This window comes from Anabrus simplex, chromosome 11 (genome assembly GCF_040414725.1).
Source record: "Anabrus simplex isolate iqAnaSimp1 chromosome 11, ASM4041472v1, whole genome shotgun sequence".
Classification (NCBI taxonomy): domain Eukaryota; kingdom Metazoa; phylum Arthropoda; class Insecta; order Orthoptera; family Tettigoniidae; genus Anabrus; species Anabrus simplex.
The window spans coordinates 84,830,078-84,850,534 of record NC_090275.1 but is presented as its reverse complement, the minus strand read 5'-3'; the positions used below and the strand labels follow the sequence as shown (position 1 = coordinate 84,850,534).

Below are 20,457 nucleotides of genomic sequence, written 5' to 3'. Positions count from 1 at the left end.
AGACAAACATGTGTCTTTTGCCATGTACTCGGAAGTAGCCCGATCATTCTCCAATCAACATGAATACCGCAGATGGATACGTGATGTTTTTTGTTTACGTCAGTTTCGGTTCTCTCGATGGTGGCAGAATAGCGGCTTAGCTGATTGACTGTGTCATCCCGGCAAACGTGGTTTGATTCCTGGTGTTGCTAGGTGGGATTTTCAGTTGAAAATCCTGTGGTGTCAGGAAGGGCATGCAACCTTAAATCTCTGGCCACCAGTCTTTCATGCCTCAGTAGGTGCAGGGACCCTGAGCAAGCGGGATGTGTTGTGGAAGATAATGATGATTATAGCCACAATCCTTTGTCATTTCTGGTATAATCGCAATATACTCGTAGTTGGTTGTTTTGGTGGGGTACGCTAACCAAAAAAAGTTTGAATACTCCTGAGATAGGGAAAGCATGGCAACCATCCCACACTCTCAATTTGAGAGCCTCTGGTCCCCCTTTAAGCTTCTTACAGTAGTCGGGCAATAGCAAGGATGTGTTCTATTGGTTTCACCCAGAAGGGCTAATCCATGAAGAACACACATTACCGGCGTGTTGGCTGTGCAGTTAGGGGCACACAGCTGTGAGCTTGCGTCCGGGAGATAGTGGGTTCGAACCCCACTGTCGGCATCCCTGAAGATGGTACTCCGTGGTTTCCCGTTTTCACACCAGGTAAATGCTGGGGCTCTACCTAAACTAAGTCCACGGCAGCTTCCTTCCAACTCCTGGGCCGTTTCTTCCCCTCGTCGCCATAAGACCTATCTGTGTTGGTGCGACATAAACCAAATTCTAAGAAAAAAATCCACACATTACCTATTCATCATCACCATCGTCGTCATCATGGTCCTGTGCAAAGCACATTGGGCAGCAAGTATTTCTCGGTGGCGTTGTCATCCACAGCAATTTCGGTATCATCCTAGGAAATGTTTATCATTCTGAGATCTGTTTTGAGTGTTTGACAACAGGTTGTTAGGTGATACAGATTTTGATTCCTCTAGGAAACTTGAAATATGTAAATCTATATCATCTGATGGCCTAGGAGGCATCAGTTTTTGTAAAGTGGATTGGCACTGCCTGAGGCTCCAATTAGGCTGTGCATTGGCCACCACTGCATGCACTAGCCATGCATTTTGGTAGGTATTCTAGTTACCAAACTGATGCGCCCAAATTGGCACACTGGGGAAAAATGCTGGCAAACAAAAATAAGTTAAGTGGAAAATTGATATTCCAATAATGGACTAATTATATTGGAAGTATAAGTTCTTCAGGGCCAGGCTTGTTTCCTCTCCAGGAGGTGTCACCATATTGCAACCTTCAAATCTGGCCTTCCGGTTTGCTTACGATGTGGCCAGTGAGTTGCATCCGACAATTTGTCACATTAGCCGACAGACACCAGTACTTCTCAGTTTTTCATGTTTTTAGAAATATATTCGTCACTATTGGTGTATGGAACCTCAGACCATTATTAGACAATACCAGACCAGAAAGAACAGCTCTCATCAGCCATAAGCTAAAGAGACTCAACATTGATGTCATCGCCCTGAGTGAAACCAGATTTGCAGGAGAAGGAAAAATCATCAATTCTTCATCAGGCTGGAAAGGGAATGAGGAAAATGAATGTCGCATCCATGGTGTGGGTTTTGCAGTAAATATCAAATTCGTGAATGATCATCAATTCGCTCCTGTCGCAGTAAGTGAGATTCATGACACTCCGTAGACCTCTTGTAGGAGGCAGATTCATTACTCTCATCTCCTCATATGCCCCCACTCTTAAGGATGACGAGGATTATAAGAACCGCTTCTACCACCAACTGAACAGTCCTCATCAAGGTGCCTGCTACAGACAAGCTAGCACTACTAGGAGATTTCAACGCCAGAGTGGGGAGGGACAACCTCTTATGGGGAAATGTCTGGGGTAAACACGGAATTGGGAACTGCAATCCTTCTTGGCCTGTGTGCTGAGCATGAGCTCTTATCACCAATACCGAATTTCCAACTGCCAAATCGCTTCAAGACCACGTGGATGTACCCACGTTTCAAACATTGGCATATGATAGATTATGTCATCACCTGACCGTGTGACAAAAATGATATCCTGATCACGAAAACAGCCCAGAATATTGAGGACTGCTGGACAGATCATCAGCTTATTAGTTGATTCAGGATTACCATTCATAAAAAGCCACGAACCCACTTCACGAATCCAACAAGGAAGAAGTTCAACATGTCTAAGCTTCAACTTGATAGTGTTTCCACAGAATACCAAAACTATGTTCTAGAACAACTAACTCACAATCCAATAAACACGAAGGATGTAGAATGTGAATGGACAACACTTCAAAATATCATTACAGAATCTGCACAGAAAGTCATTGGCTATGAGGAAAGGAAAAGACAAGACTGGTTTGACGATAACAATGAAGAAATCTTGAACCCCATCAAGGTTAAACGGAATGCCTATCTACCTGTTTCTCAGGATCCATCCTCCAGAGAGAAGAAAATGTGTTTTCAAGAACTAAAACAGAAGTGTCCGTCTGAAATCAGGGAAATAAAAGAAGAACTGGTGGAAGCAAAAAGCCAAGGAACTTTGGAAATTCTCAGTTATCAGGGACTTATGCAACTTTTACGCAGGACTGATAGAGCTGTATGGTCCTGTCCACTCATCATCAGGAACTCTGAAAGCTGTTGATAATACTACCATTCTTACAGACAGCCAGTAATCTTAAAACGATGGAAAGAGCAATTCAGCTCACTCTTGAACTGTAGTTCTGCTGCTGCTGCTGAAGATTTTCTTCAACATGTTCCTCACTATACTCCCAAACCCTGGATGGACATTCCTCCAACCTTCCAAGAGTTTATCAAAGCTCTCAGCAGAATGAAAACAGGGAAGGTTCCAGGATCAGACAACATTCCTCTTGCATTCAAAGTGGAGGCTCACCTCTAAAAACCAGGCCTTTCTATCTGATTCTTCTAATCTGGGAAACGAAATATATGTTCCTGCTGCCATGAAAAACTCCAGAATAGTTACAATCTTCAAGAAAGGTGATCGCAGTATCTGTTGAAACTACCATGGTATATCCTTGCATTCCATTGCTGGAAAAATATTTGCTAGATTGCTAGAATCTTATTGAATTGACTCCAGGTTGTTTCTGAGAGGTTACTACCTGAATCTCAGTGTGGGATTCATGCCTCTCGTGGTACAATTGACATGATCTTGTGCGCAAGACAACTCCAAAAGAAGTCCAGAGAACAAATATCACCTCTGTTCTTAGTGTTCTACGACTTTCAAAAGGCCTTTGATACAGTTCCTCGTAATGCATGTGGATGGTTTTGAGGCGCTTTGGATGTCCCAAGCATTTTGTTGGCCTGATCCAAGCTGTCCACGATGGTATGTTTGGCTAGGTTCTGTATCAGAATGATATCTGAGAAGAATTTACTATCACACATGGACTCAAGGATGTATACTTGCACCTACACTTTTCGCCCTATACCTGGCAGCTATGCTTTATGAGGCAATGCCTGCAAACAACACTGGTGTGGAAATTAAATTTCGGTATGACGGAGAGGGGGGCTTTTCAACCAAGCCAGACTTCACTCCAAAAGATTAACCTATTCCACCTGGGTCACAGAATTGCAATATGCAGATGACAATGCTTCTCCAGCCCACACACCAGAAGAGCTTCAACAATCTGTTATCTGCTTCAACAGAGCTTATGAACGTTTTGGCCTGACTGATATCACCGTATTTGGCACAGCTCTGGAAAGGGTGGAGCACCTCTCGTACCTTGGGAGTATTCTCTCAACGCACTGTATCTCTGTGAAGGACATGGAAAACAGAATACATGCTGCCCATGTTGCCTTTGGATGTGTCTCACATCGTGTATTCCAGAACAAAGATCTAAGTATCTGCACAAAAATAATGGCATACCAAGCTGTTGTACAGCTACAGGTGTGAAACTTGACACAAGTGTATTAAACTGATATAACTTGAAAACAATATTCTCTCACCCATTGGTAGGGACCTGAAAAATTAGCATCTATTTGTTTCAAAATTACCCTCTACTTTTGCCAAAATTAGCATCTATTTACAAAGATAAAATAATCGCATGGTATTATTAATTTTAACGATTCCAAGTTTATGAAGTGCAGTCATTGTCCTTGGTTCACACACAATACAAATTCATTGTTCATACTAAAATATTGTCAGTACCTCAGCATTGCTTTTTTTCAAATTGCACCGTCTGTCTGTAACCACTGTGTTGTAATGAGACAACACGCGCTCGCTATCTACATTGTTCATTGGGGTCCACAACAACTCAACGACAGTATTTAGCAAATATACTGAACTCTGTCTGAACTGCAGTTAATGCAAGTATGACATCACATTTTTCACTTTCTTTTATCTGGGTTTGAATTGCATGTTTCAGAGAACAGTAACCAGGCCAGATACCGTTTCGTGAGAGATCCGTTACTCCAAACAATTTCTCAAGCTCATCTAATTTATCAGTGTTATTCAAAATTATATTTTTTGGATACAAAGCTTGAGAAATTGACACAAAATGCGTATTGTTGGGGTCTTTAGATTTCAATGTGGCATTCTTGCACTGTGAAGAATGAGCAGCTTTGACAAATGTGTCTCTACATGCAGCCTGCTGTAGAGGAGTGAGCTTAATCAAAGCATCATTAGTTGCCACAGAAAATTTCCCCTCACAAATGAAGGTAAAACTGGCATCAAGGTTATGCAGTTTGGGGTAAAGGAGATCAGAGGTAGGATACAGAGACCCTTCAAGTTCGGTAAGGAGGTCAACCAACCCAGCTGCAAGATCTGTGATTTGAAAAAAACCATGTGGGAGTGAAGCCTATTCACTTCTCGGTCACTCAGATCAGTCAGGTTCTTAATACCACAGTTGTTGATGTTTTTCATGTCAGACATCTTGAAAAATGTAACATCAATAAAGTAAGCACTTAAATAGAAGACAGCCTGAAACCAGCTATTCCATTGGGTTATGACAGGTGCAGGAAAAAGCATTGCTTCCTTTGAAGCACCATACTTTGATGTTAAGAATTGTAAATAATTATATTTTTGCTTTCTTGTGTTCAAAAATGCAGACTTTACCATCGCAACCACATGATGTAAATCTGTCATCACTGCGACCCAACTATTGCCAACCAAGCTGATCTTATGTGCCCAGCACTGTACATGCATTAAATGATCCCCTATCACTACACTTAATGTTTCAAAACACCTGGTCATGTACGGGGCACTGTCACTAACAAACACCTTAACTGTATCATATGGTACACTATAACTCCGCAGAGCTTCTAAAACAGCACGAGAGCAGTTTGTAGCATTTCCTGCATCAAGATAGTTCACGGAAACAATGTGCAGCTCTCTTTTCAATCCGGCTGGGACTTGGAATATGATAAAAACACAACAGCCCATTCTATTTGTAGTTTCATCGCAGAGTATGTTGATGTTCTCCACTAGAGCCTCTGCTGTTCTTTTCTGGTGGTCAGATGTAACTTCTAGAAAGGAAGGAAGACCTCAAATTATAACAAAATTATTTAAAATTACTGGAGCAGTTGGGTACGGGTACGAGAGTTCGATATGGAAATCTCACTCAAATTCGGTATTCTTCAATTTTGCGCGTGGTTTCAATGTCGTAATACCTAAGCCGTACCCGATCAATGAAATCGAAACTTACCGGTAAATATACTTCACGTAGAGTTCTCACACATGGCAGCTCTTCATTTGAAAACTCAGAAATTCAGGCTCTTAGCTCTTTGCTTTCTGCTTTTCCAGAGGTATATTTGCTTTGGCAAATACTTCAACTGTGCGTTTCGAGAAGTTATCTCTGGAAAATTTTCGTCGTTTATAACTATCTAACTGTATAAGCACAGAAGATTGCCTTCTTTGAGATGTACTAGCAGCAGGGGTTGAACTTTTGTTATTGCATCGCTTACTCGCATGTTTTTCAGATTTAACATGTTTCACAATGCTGTCTTTTTTTCCCCACCCAACTCTGCAATTACAATACTTGCAAAACACTGTCGCTGAATCTGTGGCATATAAAACATCCTTTGCATATTGCTGAGCCCTTTCGTGCGCAGTTTTTGTCGTGCGCCCCACAACCTAAATGATTGCTCGACTTTCTACTCTTCACTAGTTTCAATTTTGAACAACAGGAAAACAATGCTGCGTCTATCTTCTTATTTCCATGACACACGATTTACATTTAGGGTCTTACTAATAAAAAGTCATTATACCGTTGTTTAACTCTTGTTTAGTTATACAGTGAATAAACCCTGTATAAGCGTTTTACATTTTTCTTACTAATAAACGAGGTATACGCATTGTATTACTACACAGCACGTATACACTCGTTCCAAGGAGTAGGAATCTCTTCCTGTAGTTCACTGACGTATTTCGCACGTTCACCGCCTTTATGATCGCTTCTGCTGGTTATCTACGAGCAAAACTTTCCGGAAAGTCGCACAGTAGCACGGCATATCGAAAAGGCAGTGGCAGCACTAAGTGAGACAGCTGGAAATTCGCTTATATTGATATCAACATTTCTTCAGCTTGCTTGTGTAATGATCGCCAAAAAAAGAAATGGAATGGCTTAAGAAAAGATCAATAGCTCTTAACTGGGATAGTACGGAAAACGTAAGCAATTGTAATTCAATCGGCGGGTTGAAAAGGGTACACATTCCAAAATCCTTACTTTTCAGGAGAAAGGAAAACCTGTTTTGTAGCTAAACGAAAGGTTAGATCAAAAAAGTTTCTATTAGGCATTTATACATCACATTTCTACATATTCAACTACAAAGTATGGAAATCATATTACGTACGGTTTTCAAGTTATACCATTTTTTATGTCAAGGAATATGTCCCTTTTTATACTCAAATTTAAGAAAGATCTAAGATCTTTGTAGAGGCAGATAATGTATAATAAACTCGCAATTTAAAGTCTATTAAGCAGTAACACCTTATTACACAAACATACGCCCAACCATAATTTATTTTATAGTTATTCATTGTCATTCCGTGAGACAGCTGGAAATTGACTTATATTGATATCAACATTTCTTCAGCTTGCTTGTGTAATGGACGCTAAAAAAAGAAATGGAAAAGCTTAAGAAAATATCAAAAGCTCCTAACTGGGGTAGTTCGGAAAACGTAAGCAATTGCAATTGAATCGGCGAGTTGAAAAGGGTACACATTCCAAAATCCTTACTTTTCAGGAGAAAGGAAAACCTGTTTTGTAGCTAAACGAAAGGTTAGATCAAAAAAGTTTCTATTAGGCATTTATACATCACATTTCTACGTATTCAACTACAAAGTATGGAAATCATATTACGTACGGTTTTCAAGTTATACCATTTTTTATGTCAAGGAATATGTCCCTTTTTATACTCAAATTTGAGAAAGATCTAAGATCTTTGTAGAGGCAGATAATGTATAATAAACTCGCAATTTAAAGTCTATTAAGCAGTAACACCTTACTACACAAACATACGCCCAACCATAATTTCTTTTATAGTTACCGTATTCATTGTCATTCCGTGAGACAGCTGGAAATTGACTTATATTGATATCAACATTTCTTCAGCTTGCTTGTGAAATGGACGCTAAAAAAGAAATGGAAAAGCTTAAGAAAATATCAAAAGCTCCTAACTGGGGTAGTTCGGAAAACGTAAGCAATTGTAATTGAACCGGCGAGTTGAAAAGGGTACACATTCCAAAATCCTTACTTTTCAGGAGAAAGGAAAACCTGTATTGTAGCTAAACGAAAGGTTAGATCAAAAAAGTTTCTATTAGGCATTTATACATCACATTTCTACGTATTCAACTACAAAGTATGGAAATCATATTACGTATGGTTTTCAAGTTATGCCACTTTTTATCTCGAGGAATATGTCCCCTTGTATACGGTAGGTACTCAATTAAGAAAGATCTTTGTAGGGGCAGATAGTGTATAATAAACTCGCAATATCAAAGGTCTATTAAGCTGTAACATATTTTTACACAAAAATACGCCCAACCATCATTTCTTTTATAGTTATTCATTGTCATTCCGTCTCCTTAAAGTGTTTTACTTTACGAAGATGTCTAGCTTCCATAACCTCTGAATGGTGTACGGTACCGTATGTCTTCTATGTTTAAAATATCGTGAAGATCATCAACGTTATCGTCATTCTTTCAACGTGTGTTCAATGTTAAATGGATAAGTCGAATATTTTACAACGATTATATTACTGTCGACAATATATACCACGAAAATAAACTGCTCGCTCGTTTCTTTTTTTCCGCTACACGCTGCTATACAACGCTTATACTAGGGTCCTGGACTGTATAAGCAATTCAGTGAATAACTATAACAGATGTATACACAGGAGGCTTATACACGGTTTATTAGTAACGAATTTCGCGTAAACGGTGTATAAACCTTGTATAAAAGTTATACACCGTTTATTAGTAAGACGGTTAGATAATAATCAATACAGATCTTATTCCCATTGTAAATATCAATTAAAGTCAGCAAGCAGCAATCGATCGGCTACTTTTCTTCATCGATTGGAACCGTCAAAAGATTTATGCATCGTATTTTGAGTATATTTCTTACGATTTTGCCGAAATATGTTGTTTTCGCCAGTAAAGTAGCACTTTTTTTTTTTTTTTTGCAGAATTTGCACCAAAATTGCATATTCATAATAATTTCACATTTTGTGTCGCAATTTTCATTTTGTCGCACTTCTATTTATGCATAAAAATTATTTTATTCCACATTAGAATTATCATAGGCTTGGATTCAGTACAAGATTCAAAAAATCGCATTTATCGTAAATACAATTTTTTTCAGGTCCCTAGCCATGGATAAATAATGCAAGTGTAGAGCTTGAATTATTATTATTATTATTATTATTATTATTATTATTATTATTATTATTATTATTATTATTATTATTATTATTACTTGTGATGTACATCCACTTATTAGTATCATTATTAGTTTACAATCGCATTATTTGTGAGGTTATGTCATGAAATATTTGCTGTATATAGATATTTATATGAGTTTAGTTAATGTAGGAACCTGAATATAATTTATTATTACCTGGATATATGGTTTGTAATCTACTACAGAATGGTAAAACACACTGTAACGTTCAGAATGGTACTGGGTAGACGAGAACACTGTAGAATATTCTGTATGTTATATATGGACCTTAAGCACTCTTGAATTTACAAGAAAATATATCTTTCTAAAAGCCTGGCCAAGCACATATATAAACATATATATAAAGGTCATCTTGATGGTAAAGACGATTTACTGTTTAGTTGAAGCAAACCCTGAGAAGAGTAGATATAAACCCAAATACTTGACATACTCTTGCATTGGATCGCCCTCACTGGTGTCCTACCATCTTGGCTGCAATTGCACAGTTTGAGCAGGAACGTCGAAGACAGGAAGAGTAAACTTGCCAGAGAAAGAAGCTACATCAAACACTGCCACGTGTCCGTCCGTCCGTCCCCCCTCCATCGGATGCAACATGTGTGGCCGTATGTTTTATGCAAAAATTGGTCTGATAAGCCATTAGTGCCACCTTCATCGTGTGGACTAAGGATTACGGAACTGCAGGTGAGAAACGAAAACTCGGATACGAGTATCGGCCGACAATGACAACATGCCTTACACATTTCACTAACACTTCATTATCCCTCCATAAAAAATGTTCATTGTGGAGAGATACCAGTTTTGCTAAAGAATCATAGAATCCACTGTCTAGTAGCCTTAAACGTGTTTACTCTAATGCCTGAGCATCTGCAGCATCTAATATCATGAGTTTACAGTTCAATGCATGTTAATTATTGAACAGCTTTTTTTATCTTCCTTCTCATTAGAAGTTCCCTGAAATTAAATTGCCGTCGCCATAAGACCTATCTGTGTCGGTGCGATGTAAAGCCACTAGCAAAAAAAATTTAATTAGTGTACTAATGCACGTTTTTCCGTTTTTACCTTATTTAGATATGGTAACACATGTTAGAAGTAGGTTTTTCTTTTACAGGTTAAATTATCAGATTTTGGTTTCTGTGCTCAAGTATCTCAAGAATTGCCAAAACGGAAATCCCTTGTAGGGACACCGTACTGGATGTCCCCAGAGGTGATCTCTCGCTTGCCATATGGGCCAGAAGTGGACATCTGGTCACTTGGTATGTTCTGACTTCTTTACTATTTATCATTGTTATAGAAGCTTCCATGTCTTCGAAATTTAGCCAACATTTCTGGTAATTATAGGTATAATGGTGATAGAGATGGTGGATGGGGAACCACCCTTCTTTAATGAACCTCCTCTTCAAGCCATGAGGAGAATCCGTGATATGCCACCTCCGAAGCTGAAGAATACGCATAAGGTAAGTGTAGAATTTTTCATGAAAGTTGTTATATGACCATAGATCATCCAGAAAATTCTTGATTCACTTCCATGAGCAGCTGTAGGAGCAAACATCAACATTCATCAGCAAGTCCTGAGACATGCCTGAACAATTCAGTCTACAGCAGCACACCTCATAATGGCCCCATCATCCCCTTTGATCCTTTTACACTCAGTCTGCCTTCTGGAGTCTGGTCAAAGGAGCTCAGACATTTTTTTTTTTTAAATTTTATAACTAAAGTAAAAATCAATGTTAAACAATCTAACATATATTCAAATTATAAAAATCTTACTAATACATAAAACTATGAGAATGTCAGAAGAAAAAATACTTCGAACATATTGTTATAGGTACTGCAAAAAACTAAAATTGAAGAAAGAAATTTTGAAAATTGAAAATCGATTTTTATGATAGAAATATCATACATTTTTGTATCTAACTTTGTGACTGTTAAACCTGAAAAAAACAATTAATTCTTATTCTTCTTCTTTTCCTACCACTTTTCCCACACGTGTGGAGTCGCAGGTGCGAACTGCATCGCTCATGTGGATTTGGCCCTGTTTTACGGCCGGATGTCCTTCCTGACACCAACCCTATGTGGAGGGATGTAATCACTATTGCATGTTTCTGTGGTCGTTGGTAGTGTGGTATGTTGTATGAATATGAAGTGGAGAGTGTTGGGATGGACATATACACCCGGTCTCCGAGCCAGAATTAGTGAGAAGCGATTAAAATCCCCGGCCCAGCCGGGAATCGAACCTGGGACCCTCTGAACCGAAGGCCAGTACGCTGACCATTCAGCCAACAAGTTGGACGAAAGAAACATTTAATTCTGAGTAATTATATATCAGTATGATGAATGTAGCTTCATCATCATCATGTCCCATTATCCAGCTGTAGCCGGGTAGGTGCCAGTATGGTTCCTCTCCACTTTCTTCGGTCTTTCCACCACTCTTCTTCCAACACTGTGTCCAGTCCAGGTTTCTTTCTCTAATAGTGCATTGGATTTTGTCCTTCCATCTCAATCGTGGTCTTCCGCGGCCTTGCATTTGTATTTCCATTCCCTTTTTTTTTTTTTTTGGCATTCTTTCATCACCCATTCGCTTTATGTGCCCAAACCATCTTAATCGGCTCTTCTCTATTCTATCATTCATTTTTCCACTCAGATTTCTTCCTGGATTTTCTCATTCCTTATTTTGTCTCTTCTACTCCTCTGTATCATACTCCTCAAGAACTTAATTTCGGCTGCTTGTATTCAGCTCTCATCCGTCTTTGTCATTGTCCAAGTTTCTGCTCCGTAAAATGTTATGGGTACGTAATACATCTTGTACATAGTTTCCTTTGCTTCCATTGGCACATCTTTGTCCCATAACATATTTCTTACACTATGATAGAAACAGCTTCCAACTTGAATCCTCTTACTAATCTCAGCATCCAGTTGAGCACTCCATTAATTCACTTCCCAGGTATTTGAACGCCTCCACTACTTCTAGGGGCTTGTCTGCAAGTCTAATCTGACCTTTCCCTTCCTTTTCCCTTCTAGTCATAACAAGAGTTCGGGTTTTTTTTTTTTTTTTTTTTTTTTTTTTAACACTTATTTTCAATCCACATTCTTTGATCTTCCCATTCACCACATCCAACTGTCCTTGAACTTCATGTTGTCTTCTCCCCAAATCACAATATCATCTGCAGTTAACATGTTCATTTCTCTTTCTCTGTATGCTGCTCTTGCTGTTTTCATGATGTCATCCATTACTATTGTAAATAAGATTGGTGATAGAAAACTTCCCTGTCTCAGCCCACTAGTGATTTTGAACCAACTTCTCCTGCCAACTTGTGTTTGTGCGCAACTACAACATTCCTTGTACATTGCCATGATCATTTTTATTAATCCCTGTCCAATTCCTTTTTGCACCAGACTGTCGCAAACTTTACTCCTGGGGACACTGTCTTATGCCTTTTCAATGTCAATGAATGTCATCACCATATCATTCCTATACTCCCATTGCTTTTCCATTAGTTGTCCCATAATGAAAATGGGCTCTTTTGTTGACCGTCCACTTCTGAACCTAAACTTATTTTCCTGTATCTGATTTTCAACCTTCAACCTTATCTTACTTTCCAGTATCCTCTCCATTATCATAACAACATGGGATATCAAAGTAGTTACCCTGTAGTCCATCGATACTTTCTTATCGCTTTTCTTGAAAATTGGGTTGATTATTCCTTTTTGCCAATCCTCAGAGAGTCCTTATTCTCCCAGATAATCCTGAGAAATCGATATTTTCACTGCAGGCCTGCAGCTCCAGCTGCCTTTATCATCTCCACTGAAATTTCATTTATTCCAGCAGTTTTTCCAATCTTCATATTTCTTACTGCGATTTCAATTTCATTAATTGTAATATCTTTATCCATTTCTTCATCAACTAATTGCCTTTCCTGATGGTCCGTTGAATGACTGACATTAGTTCACATGTTCAGCAACTTCTGAAAATACTCTTTCCATCTATTTTTTTTATTTCTTCTGGCTTCGTTAATATTATGCTGCCTTCATGCTTCACAAATCTGGTGTTTACTTGATCTCTCTTTTTGTTTCTTAAGATACCATACAATAATTTCTTGCTGCCCTGCATATTATCTCTCAATTTTTGCATGAATAAGACCCAGCTTTTCTTCTTTTCTTCCTCCACTACTTTCTTGGCCAAATTTTTTGCCTCCACATATTTTCTTCTACTTTCTTCAGTCTTAGATGTTTTGCATGCTTTCCATGCCATTTTCTTTTCCTTCACTGTAATCTTTACCCTATCATTTCACCAGTGTGTGTCTGTCTTTCACATTTCCTGATGTTCTACCACATACCCTTTCTGCACATCCAACCAGTGCTTCCTTTAATCTTTTCCATTTATCTCCAATATTCCCCACCTCTGTCCTGGGTACCAAGGGTATTATTTCCCTTTGAAATTCTTCTTGTATGCTTTTCTCCTTCAACTTCCATACTTTAATTCTTTTCTCTCTTCTTAGTGGGGGTTTTTCAATCCCACTTTCAATTTTCCTGCAAAAGGCATGGCTGTAACATCTAAAAGGTTGTTCCAGTGTTCTTTCTCTATGATTATATAATCAATCATGGTCTTTGTTCGTCTGTCTCCCCGACCATACCTTGTAATCTTCTGACTGTTCTTCTTCCTAAACCAGGTGTTTCCAACAATCATTTGATTCCTCATGCAAAAATCCACCAACAACTCGCCTTCTGGTTACATTTCCATATCCAGAGGGCCCTACAACATCTTCCTTTCCTTATCTCTCCATTCCAACTTGTGCATCTAGATCTCCCATCAATGGCACTTCCTTATCTTCTATCTGTCTCTCCACTTCCTGTAAAAAGTCCTCTAGATGTTTATCTATGCAACCCATTTGTGGAGCATACAACTGGAATAGATCTTTCATGCCATTTTCAAACTGAAGTCTCTCATCACCATCATCCTATCACTGATGCATTTTGTAGACTCCACATATTCTTGGATTTCTTTTCTAAGTATGATGGCCACTTCATTTTTTGCTTCAGGTCCTCTGCTGTAATACAGCCTGTATCTTTCTTTCAGAGGAATCTCTCCTGTACCCCTCTTCTTGGTCTCACACAGTCCAAGTATGGCTATATCTTTTTCTTTTATAAAGTCAACCAGTTGTTCTGTCTTTCCCGTCAGTGTCAGGACATTTACTGTTGCAATCTTGATGTAGTTTGGTGCTGGTTGCCCACTTCTCACAGTTCCCCAAGCACCCAAAGAGCTGCGCATTGCTTTTAGCAGGGGACACCCTAACCTTTTCCAAGGCACCATATCTGCTTTATCCATATAGGCTATTGTTACGATGGGCTCGCCACACCTAAAGGCATTTTATACTTACTGACAGGTTCAAACTGAGGCCGCCCCTAACATGGAGACAGACGGCTTTCCTATCCGCTCCTCTGGAGTACAGACACTACGGGTTTGCCCCTTCCACCATCTCCACCGTACAGAAGTTCATTTTCTCCGCCGTAGATGCCGTTGAGGACTTCACCCATAACCCAGGGCAGGGGCCCTCCATATTTATGACCCCTGGAGACAGGGTGTTCCAGTATTTTAAAGCCCCCAGGAATTGGGCTACCTGTTGTCCGCCGGTTGTATTGGGTATTTCAACCAGCCCTACATACTGTAGGCGCCCCCTATCCGCCACCTGGGGACGCGCTCTGTAGGGGTCAGGTTCCCCTGGTTACTTTCGGAAGTTAACCTCACCCACAAAGGCTGAGGGTCATTTGCAGAGGAAAAATATCAGTGTACGGATGAATATTATTGTAAAGTCTCATAGCTCTATAAATTGGGAAGTTCTGAATGAATTTCATTGTTAGCCTTTGGACTGACTTTATACAAATTTGAATTTTTTCAAATTAGCCTTTGGAAGAAAGAAGATATTTCTTGTTCGACTTTGTTTCTGTGGTGCATAGAAAGACGTAATGGAGTCATCAGTTTTATAATCAGTTACTCCTATTCCTTTCCCATCCTTGCATCGTCAAAAACGTTTGGTGTACACTAGTGTCCAAAAGTTAAGCATAATCACTAAACGAGGCCATACTGCCTGATAGGAATGTCAGACAGATTGCTGAACAAACGGAAGCTGACTCACGTACCATATGCCACACAACTTGTCCAAAAAAACAGTGTCAGAGAGGTTCTGATAGCTAAGGCACACCTTTGACAACAACTAACAAAACTTGGCAGTGTCTTCCATTACAAAATATGCTGTTAATAGGGTGTATGGTTACCCCTAACGGCCACACATGCTTCGCAGCGACATGGCATGCTCTTTATCAGATGGACCAAGCACTCTTGTGGCAGTCGATCCCATTCCTCCGAAAGGGCAATGTGAAGGTCTTGGAGGGTCCTTGGTGGAGGCTGACGGGATGCAGTTTGCCTCCCCAATGCATCCCAGGCATATTCTATAGTATTCAGATCCGCAGGCCTCACTGGCCAGTCCATGCGATGAATGTCTTCCCCAGCCAGAACTTCATCCACTAGAGCAGCACGGTGCGGTCGGGCATTATCATCCATTAAGAGGAAGTCTGGACCAGCCGCACCTCTGAAGAGTCAAACAAGTGGTCTCAGTACCTCATCCCTGTATCTCCGAGCGTTAACAGTGTTCCTCGGACCACCCATGAAGATGTGCAGGTCCGTACGGCCATTCAACATGATGCTGCCCCACACCATGACAACAACCACCACAATACTGGTCCTGTTCCACGATGTTCCTTTGGTTGTATCGGCTACCCGGTTCTCTCCAGATTAATGTGCGACGGGAATCATTCTGCAAACTGAAGCGGGATTCTTCTGTGAAGAGCACATGCCTCCATTCATTCATGGTCCAGTTTCGATGTTGACTGGCTCCACAGTAAACGGGTCCATCTCTGTGCTGGAGTGAGCAGGACGCACACCGCTGGACGTTGGGCAAACAGCCCTGCTGTTCTGAGCCTCCGGTACACATTTTTCTGAGAAACGGCAACTCCTGAAAAGCTGCAAGCTCCGCAGACAGTTGTCTTGCAGGTGCACTCTGATTTCGTCGGGCGGTTAAGGCCAGATATTGGTCCTGCTGTGGGGTGGTTACCCTTGCTTGACCTGGTACTGGCCTACGACTAACATCTCCTGTGTCTCGAAATCATCTCCTAAGCCTGGAAATGACACTTTGTGGCACATTCAAGGATACGGCGACTTTGGTCTGTGTCTCGCCTGCTTCCAGGCGGCCGAGTATTCTACCCTGCAAAACGAGGTCCAAATGGCGTCGTTGTGCCATTGTGTTGTCATGTTCACCACGAGACTACACTCCGCACACTATAACAGGGTAAACACGACTGTGGGAATATGGGGCGCAGGCACTGCCTGTGTTTACCTTGCGGTAGTCAAAGCATTCTTTTCCTATACAGAGCGAACACGTAAGGTTGGTAGGTGCACATGTCGTGCGATTTGCGGTCTGTTTCCTGTTGCCCTGCTTACTCGTAACTTGTGCTTAACTTTTGGACACTAGTGTATTTGTACAATGTTCAACCTCTAACAAAAAATTATTATTTTGTACAGAAAATTCAAATCTTTGCAATTTTTTCTGTGGCAAAAGCTATTCAAACCCTGTTTCACACGTATACTTGAATAATTTGCAAATGTAGTGATTTTTATAAGTCGTGAATTTTAGAAACTTATTTCGAGTACTCTCAATAAGAGAGTTCTTTGTGATCAATGGGCTTCATGTCTGGCTCCATGGCTGGGTGTATGTGCTGTCCTCATCATAATTTCATCCTCATCACGACACACAGGTCACCTCCGGGTGTCAAATCAAAAGATCTGCATCTGGCGAGCCAAACTTGTCCTCGGACACTCCCGGCACTAAAAGCCATACGCCATTTCATTTCAATGGGCTGCATGTGTAAATGTTGTCAAAAGCTTTTTATAATCAACGAATCAAGGAAGACAGTTTGTTGTTTCAAAATCCAAACTAAGTTTCACTGATATTTTCCCCTTCCCCCTCCCCCAGCATTTTCTCCAAGAAAGTAGCGTAGTATAAAACCTCAAACTGGATGATATAAATTATTTTGTGTTCTGTAGTGCCAAGTGAAACTGATTTATTGCAGGTTTCACCGAGGCTGCAAGGCTTCTTGGAGCGCATGTTAGTACGTGATCCTGCTCAACGTGCCACTGCCGCAGAGCTGCTGCAGCATCCATTCCTGCGTCAGGCTGGAGCTCCGGCACTCCTGGTGCCACTTATGAGAGGCTCACGTCATAGCAACTGCTGAAGTTGAAGAGAGAACTCTTGCCATTTTGCTTGAGTGGATAGTCTCATATCCAGAGGAAGCAGCTGGTCTGAGGATATGGTGTTAATATGCAAGGTTGCTGAAGTGCACAATCTGATGTGTCAAAGCTGTTATAAGTTTATTATGGAGGAGAGATCTTTGTTGTTGGAAAACTTGTTGACATATAGGCAGCAAGTTTTTCCTTTGTTATTTTAGTTCGTATGTGCAGACTGAATTGTATTACATCATGACACCTGAGGGCCTGTCCCACAAGGTTGAGAATGCGGCACTGTTGCCAGAAGTGCCTATAGCTATTGAAATTCTGTTTCACCATGAGACATTTACTGCATTATAGTTAAGAGTGACTTCTCACAGCTTTACACTTGTCACAATGTTATAGTGCATTTTAGCCATATGACATTGTCGTTGGCTTCTCACTAAGATGACCCAAGTTTCAGTTACCAACCGATACATATGGGAGTTTTATGATAAAACGTCATATTCATATAGTTCAGTTTCTTGTAAAACTAGAGGTTCGATGGCTATATTCGAGATATCGCCGGTCAAGAAAAGCCCCAAGCTTGCCATCACCATTACTAATATAATAAGAATGTAGTCTCTGCCCGTACATTAGTTTCTTTTGGTCTCAGTATTTAGAGGATTGATAGTATACACAATGCGGAGACTATATCCGTCATTTTTGCTACAGCTGTGTCCAGATAGGCAACGGACGATTAAAATGGTTTGAAACAAAGAGAGATGTCCAACAAGGAAGTGCTCTGTCACCCCTCCTGTTCGTAATAGTAATGGACAAGGTCATCAAATCTATCAAGAAAATGGACAGTGAACCAAACGCCCTGGTATTTGCTGATGATGTGCTTTTATGGGGAGGGACAGAAGCTGAAGTTCAGAAGAAACTTAATGAATGGAACAACACATTCAAAAATTTTGGACTGAAGATGAGCAAAACAAAGACAATGGAAATGACCATCAACAGGGAAGGAACAAGCTCAAATATATTTCTGGAAGGAGAAAAAATCGAATCAGCCTCCCACTTCAAGTACCTCGGAAGCACAATATCGAAAGACAACACTGTTAGGCAGGAAATACTCAGCAGGACACAGAAAGCATCGAACTTCTACAGTCAAGTCAGAAATCTCCTCTGGGACTGCAAAATACCACAGAAAGCGAAAACAATCATGTACCACACTTACTTCGTACCAATCCTTACGTACGGTTTAGAGACATGTACCTGACTAAACAAAGACTTCAGTAGAATCCAAGCAACTGAAATGATATTCATTAGAACCATGAACCAAACAACCAGAAAGGACAAGATCGGAAATGAAGTGAATAGGAAAGTAGATGGTATTGAGGTTCCTATTATCGATGTCATAAAGAAACGCAGACTTCAGTGGTATGGGCACATAATGAGAATGAACAGGGGAAGACCTACCAGAAAATATTTCGACCTTAATCTCGTAGAAAGAAGACCACAGGGAAGACCAAGAAAACGTTGGATAGAGACTGTAAGATCAGATGTGGAGGGGAGAGGATACAAATGGGAGGATGTACAGGATCAGAAGATGTATGAAGGCAGAAGGAGATGGCGAGCACTTGTACACCACACCCGGGAAACTGGAATTGGGAAATGATGATGATTCTCTGTCTGCCTGGAATTTGGAAAAGGAATCTCTATCCAAGATGAGGAAATCAAAACTCTTGATATTTGCCGATGATATTATTTTATTCGAGTCCACAGAAGACCTGGAGAAATTGCTGAATGGTATGGACACAGTCTTGGCGGAGGAGTACAAGATGAAAATAAATAAGACCAAAACAGAAGTAATGGAATGCAGTCAAATTCAAGTGATACAGGGAATGTTAGATTAAGAAGTAAATGACTATTGTTACCTGGATAGTAGAATAATACAACCTGTGACAATAAAATTCGGTGAATAGTCCTGTACTATCAACATAGATGAACAGTGCACAACAGTGACTTTATTGTCCTTCGAAATAGTCCCCTCCCATAACTATGCACTGCTGAAATCGGCGATACATGTCCTGGAAACTTTGCAGGAAGGCTTCAGTGTACCGTGCAGCATTCAACGTCGTTCCCTCAGGTAGAAATTCCTTGTGGATAGTGCCTTGACTATCGAAAAAGGTGATGAGCATCATTTTGATGCGTGACTATTCGACTCTGACCTTTTTACGACGAGGGGAACCTCGGAGAACACCATTCCATGCTTTGCCGTTTCGTTTCAAGGTCGTACCTGAGACACCAGGTTCATTGTCAGTGACAATACAGTTCAAGAAATTTGGTGTCGCCTCCGCAGTTTTGACAAAATTCTGTGAAGCCTCTAAATGTGCCTGCTTCTGATCGTCAGTGTCACAAGACGAGAACATGTTTTTCTCTTCCCTAACTTCTGGACGATTTGTCGCATGAATTCACGGTTAATCTGCAGTTAATCCGCTAACATGCGCACAGTTAATCGCCGATCGTTTGTGATTAATGTCCTCACCTTCTCAATGTTTTCGTCACTGATGACGGTCACCAGTCTTCCGCTACGGTGGTTGTCAGAAACACTTTCCCGACCTCCTCGAAAACGGGTGAACCACTCGTACACACACTTCAAGGACAGTGCTTGATCTTCATAAACACATACCAGCATCGCATGCGTTTCTTTCGGTGTCTTGCCAAGCTTAAAACAAAACTGTACAAAGATCCTTTGGTCGTTCATCTTCCTGCTCGCAGTTCAGAACCAACGGACTAAACATGCACTGTGTCAAACAGGTCTTACACGGCACACGCACAATGCTCAACTGAACAACGTTGGGAGCAGGTGATCAAAACCTGCTGCCACGCAGGTGCAGCGTTGTGTGTCGCCGGTGTTGCCAGTTCGACCGTTCTGACTTCATTCACCTAACTTTATTGTCACAGGTTGTATAACATTGGCAGAAGTAAGGAGGACATAAAGTTCAGATTAGCACATGCTAGAAAGTCCTTTCTTAAGAAAAGAAAATTGCTCACTTCATACATTGATATAGAAATTAAAAAGATGTTTTCGAAGACTTTCTTCTGGTATGTAGCGTTGTTTGGAAGTGAAAAATGGATAATTACTAGTTCAGAAAGAAAGTAGATGCTTTTGAAATGTGGTATTTCAGAAGTATGTTGAAGGTGAGAT

The 20,457-nt window shown here is 40.4% G+C and overlaps 1 protein-coding gene across 1 annotated transcript in view; it reads left to right on the top strand.

Annotated features, from left to right (window-relative positions):
• Nucleotides 1-19,217, top strand: part of mbt (serine/threonine-protein kinase PAK mbt) — a 100,072-nt gene extending 80,855 nt beyond the window's left edge. The window contains exons 9-11 of the mRNA XM_068229640.1: nucleotides 10,098-10,242; nucleotides 10,328-10,443; nucleotides 17,111-19,217. Coding sequence (XP_068085741.1) covers nucleotides 10,098-10,242; nucleotides 10,328-10,443; nucleotides 17,111-17,272 — 423 coding nt within the window. The 3' untranslated portion in view covers nucleotides 17,273-19,217. The remainder of the gene's footprint in view (nucleotides 1-10,097; nucleotides 10,243-10,327; nucleotides 10,444-17,110) is intronic.
• The last annotated feature ends 1,240 nt before the right edge of the window (nucleotides 19,218-20,457 follow it).